This window comes from Myotis davidii, unplaced genomic scaffold (genome assembly GCF_000327345.1).
Source record: "Myotis davidii unplaced genomic scaffold, ASM32734v1 scaffold1271, whole genome shotgun sequence".
NCBI classification, from domain to species: Eukaryota; Metazoa; Chordata; class Mammalia; order Chiroptera; family Vespertilionidae; genus Myotis; species Myotis davidii.
The window spans coordinates 42,087-49,648 of NW_006282255.1; the positions used below are offsets into that span (position 1 = coordinate 42,087).

The 7,562-nt window shown below is 42.6% G+C and overlaps 1 protein-coding gene across 1 annotated transcript in view; it reads right to left on the reverse strand.

Moving 5' to 3' along the window:
• Positions 1 to 5,525: 5,525 nt before the first annotated feature.
• LOC102763248 (olfactory receptor 7A10-like) overlaps positions 5,526 to 7,562 on the reverse strand; it is a 27,041-nt gene continuing 25,004 nt past the window's right edge. The window contains exon 2 of the mRNA XM_006752792.1: positions 5,526 to 6,233. Coding sequence (XP_006752855.1) covers positions 5,526 to 6,233 — 708 coding nt within the window. The remainder of the gene's footprint in view (positions 6,234 to 7,562) is intronic.

A 7,562-nucleotide genomic window follows, 5' to 3' on the forward strand; every position in this document is an offset into this window, starting at 1 on the left:
TCTTTACACTTCTTCTTGGTTTTGGATTCTTTTTCCTTTTTGCTCTTCTGATTAGGTATTTTTTTTTTGCTTCCTCATATTCCAAATCATTGATTTTATTCTTGGAATCCTCTACTCTACTGTTGAATCCCCGTAAATTCTTTTTTATTTCAGTTAGTGTATGCTTAATTTCTGACTGTTCCTTTTTCATATTTTTGAAATTCTCACTAAGATTCTTGTAATTTTCTAAGCCCCTTGAAGCTCTCATTAAGATCCTTGAGTATGGAATCCAAAACCACAAGTACTCAGCTCTCAGTCTATAAACTGTGTAAAGACTCCCTCAATTTATAGTGACATAAAAGGTATATAACCCTAAATGCATGCAGTTATGCCAGTAATAATTGCAAAGTAAAACCCTTTAATATTCTATTTTAGACATTAAATTATATTTTGTGTGAATAGTTGATGAGATGATACTGTGAAATATTTCTCTCAAGAATGGATGTGGCAAGGTAGTGTCTGCTGCCATAGATCTCAATCTTTTTAATAAATACAAAACATGCTCAAATAAACACCATTTTAAAAATATATTTTTTATTGATTTCAGTATGGAAGGGAAAGGGAGAGAGAGATAGAAACTTCAATGATGAGAGAAAATCATTGATTGGCTGCCTCCTGCACTCCCCATACTGGGGATTGAGCCAAAAACCAGGCATGTGCCCTCACAGGAATTGAACTATGACCTCCTGCTTCATAGGTCGATGCTTAACCACTGAGCAACACAAGCCAGACCAAATAAACCCCATTTTTCTAAAAAAAAAAAAAAAATTCCCTTGCTGCTCATTCCTCCACATCTAGTGTTGTTTTCCTACTCCTATGAACTGTAAAACCCCTTGTGTATGTCCTGATTTTACTGGAAGAACTTTATATGTCTAATTCTTCTTTGCTTTGCTTTGCTTTGCTTTGCTTTGCCTAAAACCACCAATTACTCTCTCATGATTCTATGGGTTGGTAATTTGGGCTGGATTCAGCTAAGAAGTTTTTCTACTACCTCAGTTGGCTTGCTCATGCTTCTATAGTCAGAAGCTATGTCTTCTAGGGGCTGTTTTGTCCCAGATGTCTTCACTCACATGTTTCAAATAACAGGTATGAATGGGCCACATGTCTTGAGTGTGTGGAAAGATAGACTAGTATCCAAAATCATCAAAAGAGAACAAGCCGAAATATTTCAGTGGTTTTCTTTCTTTTTTTTTCTTTTCTCTGTGTGTGTGTGCATGTATGTGTGTGTGTGTCTAATAAGGAGCATTTTATTCAATGCCAAAAAGTTCTAAAGCTCTAACCATCACCAGTTTCCCAAACTCCCTCTTTATTCTTTTTCATTTAATTCATTTGGGTGACAGCCTATATAATAAAACCCTAATATGCAAATTGACCAAATGGCAAAATGACCGGAGGAATGACAGATAACTATGATGGGCCCTGAACAGCAGGTGGCAGACACTCAGTGCAGGAGCTGCCCCCTGTTGGTCAGTGTGCTCCCACAGGGGGAGCGCCACTCAGCCTGAAGCCAAACTCACAGCTGGCTAGCACAGCAGCGGTGGCAGGAGACTCTCCCACCTCCACAGCAGTGCTAAGGAGCAGCGAGCATGTGAGTGGTAAGGAGTGAGCGGTCTTGGATTGCAAAAGGGAGCAGGCCAGGCTGAGGAACCACCCCCAGTGCACAAATTTTGTGCACTAGGCCTCTAGCTGCTTAATAAAATTATATAGATTTCACATGAACAATTATATAATACTACTAGTTGCCCAGTGCACGAAATTCATGCACGGGGGGTGGGGGGGTGGGGTGTCCTTAGCCCGGCCTGCACCCTCTCAAATCTGGGACCCCTCGGGGGATGTCTGACTGCTGGTTTGGGCCCGATCTAAACCGGCAGTCAGACATCCCTCTCACAATCTGGGGATGCTGGCTCTCACCAGACTGCTCTCGCCCCCAACTGCCCTCCCCTTGCCAGCCTGATCACCCCCAACTGGCCCCTCTGCCAGCCTGCTTGCCCCCAATTGACCCTCCTTGCCAGCCTGATCGCCCCCAACTTCCCCCCACTGCTGGCATACTCATCCCCCAACTGACCCCCTGCTGGCCTGCTCGCCCCCAGCTCTCCTCCTCTCCTGGCCTGATTGCCCTAACCACCTCTGCCTCAGCCCCACCACCATGGCTTTTTCCAGAAGGTCTCCCAGAAGGTCTCCTAGTCTAATTAGCATATTACCCTTTTATTAGTATAGATAGAGGCATGGTGCATGGGAGGGGGCTGGCTCGTCTGCCCTGAAGGGGGTCCCAGATCAAGGTGGGGGTCCTCACTGGGGGTGGTACTGGCCTGGGTGAGGGGCTGAGGGCCATTTTCAGGCCAGTCACTCCCCCATCAAGGTGAGGGTCCCCACTGGGGGGCATGGCCCGCTTGGGCAAGGGCCTGATGGCTGTTTGCAGGCTGGCCATGCCCTCATTGGGGTGGAGGGTCCCTGCTGGGGGGCGTGGCTGACCTGGGCGAGGGGCTGAGGACCATTTGCAGGCTGGCCACACACCCTTCAAGGTGAGGGTCCCCTCTGGGGGGCATGGCCAGACTGGGAGAGGGGCTGAGGGCCATTTGGAGTCAGTTAGAAGGCCAGTCAAGCCCCCGGCTTTGTCAAGAAGGATGTCTGGAAGGTCTCTGGAAGGTCTCCTGGTCTAATTAGCATATTATTCTTTTTATAGTATAGATTTTGGAATGGTTGTTCATTTTCATCTAACTGGACTTCTGTTACATCATGGAATTGTCATAAATGATCCTTGTATTGCTGAGCACAATGAACAATTCGCTTTTTAAAAAATTAAGTAAATTATTTTAAAATTAAAAACCATGACCTCTTGGTTCATTGGTCAATGTCCAACTACAGATGGACTCCAAGAAATTATTTTTCTAAATAATTTTCTAAATCTGTTAGAATTAATGAAAAAGTTGAGTAAAGATGTAGGATACAAAATCAATAGATAAATATCTGTTGAATCAATACACTAAATAATAAACTGTCAGAAGAGAAATTAAGAAAACTATTTCATTTCCAATTGCATCAAAAACAATAAAATACCTGAAACTAAACTATAAAACATTGATAAAATATATTGATAAATGGAAAGATATTTTGTGCTCGTAGATTGGAAGAATTAATGTTGTTGATGCCCATACTACTGTTAAAGAGAAAACCACAAGCCCAAAGTGGCAACGCTCAAGCTAAAAACCCATGATGTTAAATCTAGATTTTATACTGGACTTAATGGAACTTTCAACATCTCCCAGAAGCTTAATTTTAATCAACCAGCCTTGAATTTTCTGGTCAAACACCAGTAAGGTAATTGTCATGTGGGCCCTCCCCATCCCCACAGAAAGAAGAGGGAATCTGTATGATAGAAATCCTTCCCATCCTCTTCCCCCAAAGAAAAGATGTCATGGCCCCCAAATAACCCTTTTTTTCCCTGTTGTTAATAGCTCTTTGTCCCTCCCTCTTTCCTATAAAATGTTCTATTTTGTACATCCCCTCTGAGCTCCCTTTTAGTTGCCAGATAGGATGCTGCCTGATTCATGAATCACTTAATAAAGCCAATTAGATCTTTAAATTTACTTGGTTAAATTTTGTTTTATGACAGATTTGGGGGCAGTGATGCTATCAAAGGAGATTTCCAGTGGCATCAGGGAAGAGAAACATGAGTGTGGTACCCAGGAACCCTTTTGAGTTCACTGTCTTTCCCACCATTTCTGGGGCTGTCTGTAAGTTCTTATCAGTTTTGAGCTCCACGCTCTTTGCATTTAAGCTTCTGATTTAATTGGCTTTCCCTTACTGGGTAGGTCTGCTTGAGCTGGCTGGGGGGTTCTCCCCAGAACCAAGCCCCTAGCCTTTCAGACCACAATTGCCAGGACTCAGTAACATCGCTTGGTTAATGGCAATATACTAGTAGTGGAAAACTCTGGCCCTTGATTCTGCTCCCAGATTCCATGTTGGGAACTGTGGGTGTGGTAGCAGCTGCAATTCTCCATTTGTTTTCCTGCATGCCCCGCACTGGGGATTGAGCCCGCAACCAAGGTACATGCCCTTGACCGGAATCGAACCTGGGGCCTTTCAGTCCGCAGATTGACGCTCTATCCACTGAGCCAAACCGTTTAGGGCTACCCAACCTATTCTTTAAGGCTCAATTCAAGTCCTGTCTCCTCTGTGGTGAAGCCTTTTCTGATGAATTCTCCCTTCTTTATTTTATTTTTGATTTAATTTAATTATTTTGTTTTGGAACTTGAAATATATGCAATTTTATTTTCAACTAGAGGCCCACTGCACAAAATTCGTGCAAGAGTAGGCCTTCCTTCCCTCGGGTGCCAGCACCGACTTCCCTCTGGCACTCAGGACCCGGCTTTGCTTCAGCCACCGACAAGCATCCAGAACCCAGGCTTCCCTCCAGCCCTGGCTTCGTCCAGAACGACGTCCAGAATGATGTCCAGTCTAATTAGCATATTACGCTTTTATTATTATAGATAGGAATAACACATGGACACAGATAATAGTGAAGGCCTGGGGGGAAAACAGAAGGGGAGCGGAGGGGTTCAGTGGAGGAACAAAGGAGGGTATCTGTAATACTTTTAACAATAAAGGTGAATTCTTTCAAAGCAAACCCACAGAATCATAGCCTTCCTGCCTTTGGATCCCAATAACAGGCAGAGCCCTTCAACCAAGTCCATTTTCTCTATCTATCTATCTATCTATCTATCTATCTATCTATCTATATTTCACACACACACACACACACACACACCTTCCTGTGTGGCTTTCAGGCATGCTGGATTATAAGTAATAATCTAACGTTTTCATAGTTCAATGATGGTTAATGCAATTATAATAAAAACAACAAAGGTCCATCTACCCACAACACTGACTTTGATCTGAGCAGCAAGTAGTAGGACCCAGGCCAGTGCCCAGCCATTCCTATCCTGATTCATCACTATCAATAGACGGAGATTAATAAGGAACAATGATAAAGTCTACAGTATCAGGAAAAGCAGTTAAGGTACCAATGTACAAAAAATGAGGGACACATGGTGAAAACTGAGGTTTCACATTTTTATGGAATAAAAGATTATAATGTATTAAGAAGCCAAGTGAAGTTTTTCCTACATGAGTAATACCACTTAGTACTATTATATCTAAAAAACAAGAACAAATTACATACAATGATGTATGTCATTTCAGAAGAAATTATTCTTTAGACATCAGTATTTCCAGTGAAATAAATGAAAACCTCCCAATATTTCTCATCAAGGTTCAAATAAACGTTGTGAACATAAAAGAAAAAACCTGCCTATATAACAGACGAAGCAGAAAGCTTAATAAAATGATTGCTTAAATTGTATAGAGAAGTTGAAACAAACAAAGGAACTTCAAGGACAGACATAAAAGAACCATTACTGAATCTTATTAAAGAATCACAATTTCTGTTTTTGAGTTATGGAGCCCTGAAATCAAGGGCACTTTTTCTACCTCAGGATGATTGTCCCTTTTATACCTGCCATCCCAAAGAATCTTTTCAGGGCCATCTTTATGTCTTTGTTTCTCAGACTGTAGATGAAGGGGTTCAGCATGGGTGTGACCACAGTGTACATCACTGAGGCTGCTGCACTTGAGTGTGAGCTGTGGGTAGCAGCAGAGCTGAGGTACACTCCTAGGCTAGTTCCATAAAATAAGGAGACAACCCAGAGGTGAGATGCACAGGTAGAAAATGCCTTATACTTCCCCTGAGCTGATGGGATTCCTCGTATGGAGGACACTATCTTAGAGTAAGAGTAAAGGATACCAACAAGAGGACCACCACCCAGCAGCACAACTCCAAAATACATCACCATGTTATTAAGAAAGGTGTCAGAACAGGCAAGTTGGACTATCTGTTTGATTTCACAGAAAAAGTGGGGGATTGCCAAGTCTGTACAGAAGGACAGTTGCAACATTATTAAGGTTTCTACCAAGGAATTCAGGGCACTCATAATCCAGGACACCAGAACCAGCAGGCCACAGAGCCGGGGGTTCATGATGACCATGTAGTGCAGGGGGTGGCAGATGGCCACATACCTGTCATAGGCCATCACGGCTAGCAGAAAGTCATCTAGTCCTCCAAAGAATATGAAAAAATACATCTGTGTGATGCAGCCTGCATAGGTGATGACTCTGTGGCTGCAGTGCTGGTTTCTCTGAAAATCCCAGGAGAAGAAATTCTGAAATCAGAGTTTTATTCTCAGGTCCCATGCGGTGGAGGTGACTAGTAGGAAAGAAAAAATAGCATGATTAGTTTTTAAAATAATGGCCATTACAAGCATAGTTGAAATGCTACAATTATATTTTATAACAAAGCAACAATATCTATTAAAATATCTATTTTTTGAACATCTCATCCCCCATAACATCTCTGATTAGGAATTCCAGTCCTCCTCAAACTTTGTTTCCAAGGTGCTCATGGATTAAACTGTTTTCATGAGAAATGCTTTCATGCACTTGAGGAATATTTATTGAAAATTCCCACCTCCAGGGAAAGGGTACAGGACGCTCAGAAACAAAATTCTTAGAATAATGATAAAGAACACATACAATGTATCTGTCATATAACAAGTTAGATGGTGTCATGTGAAGAGAAAGAAAGTACGTTTAAAAGAGAGTAGATGGGGTGTTATTTTATACTCGGAGTTCAGGGAGGCCTGCAAACAAGGTGACAATTGAACAGAGACCTCAAGGAAGACAGAGGGGATGACATGAGGTTATTTGGGGTGGGGGGTGGGGTTTATGTAGGAAAAGAGGCAGTGCCAAAACCCTGAGATGACACTTGTTTTAGGTATTAAAGGTTCAAAAAGGATCCAGAATGATGAAATAGAATAGACTCAAAAAGGCACAAAAGAAAATATTAGAGTGCATTATACATAGTGAGGATACAGACATAATGGTTTCATGGTTCCCTTTGTTCAGGTGTGTGTGTGTGTGTGTGTGTGTGTGTGTGTGTGTGTGTGTGTGTGTAAAAATTGCTGGTTCGCAATGTAAAAGGCAATGTAAAATGCACTGACTGTCTTAATTTGGGACACAGTAAAACTAACGTGGAATTCAATGCAATAAATGGGAGAAGAGTTGAAAAGGCCAGTTCCTACTAATGAGGAAAAAATAATGAGTGAAGAGCCCAGCAGAGGCAGTTGCAATGATCCTGGGAACTTGACCCATGGAACCCATTCTTCCGTGAGCATTCTCTGAGATCTCCTTATACTCACTCTTGTGCTGATGAGAGAAAGTCGCACAGAATGTAAGAAGAGTTCCAGGTCCATCAGGCACCAGCTGTAGAAGAGTGAATTAGAACTCACCTCCTGACTCTAAGTCAGTGCTTTTCTGCTCTGCAAGGCTGCTCACTCTGTCAGTGCTTCACAGAGAAGAGGAAATGCTAAGGTTGAAATAAAGCAGAATCCTGAGAGCTGAGCAGACAGAAGGGAGGGTCTGTTCCTGCTGTGGGCGGAGAGAGGCTGTGGAATTGAGCCCTGCCCTGG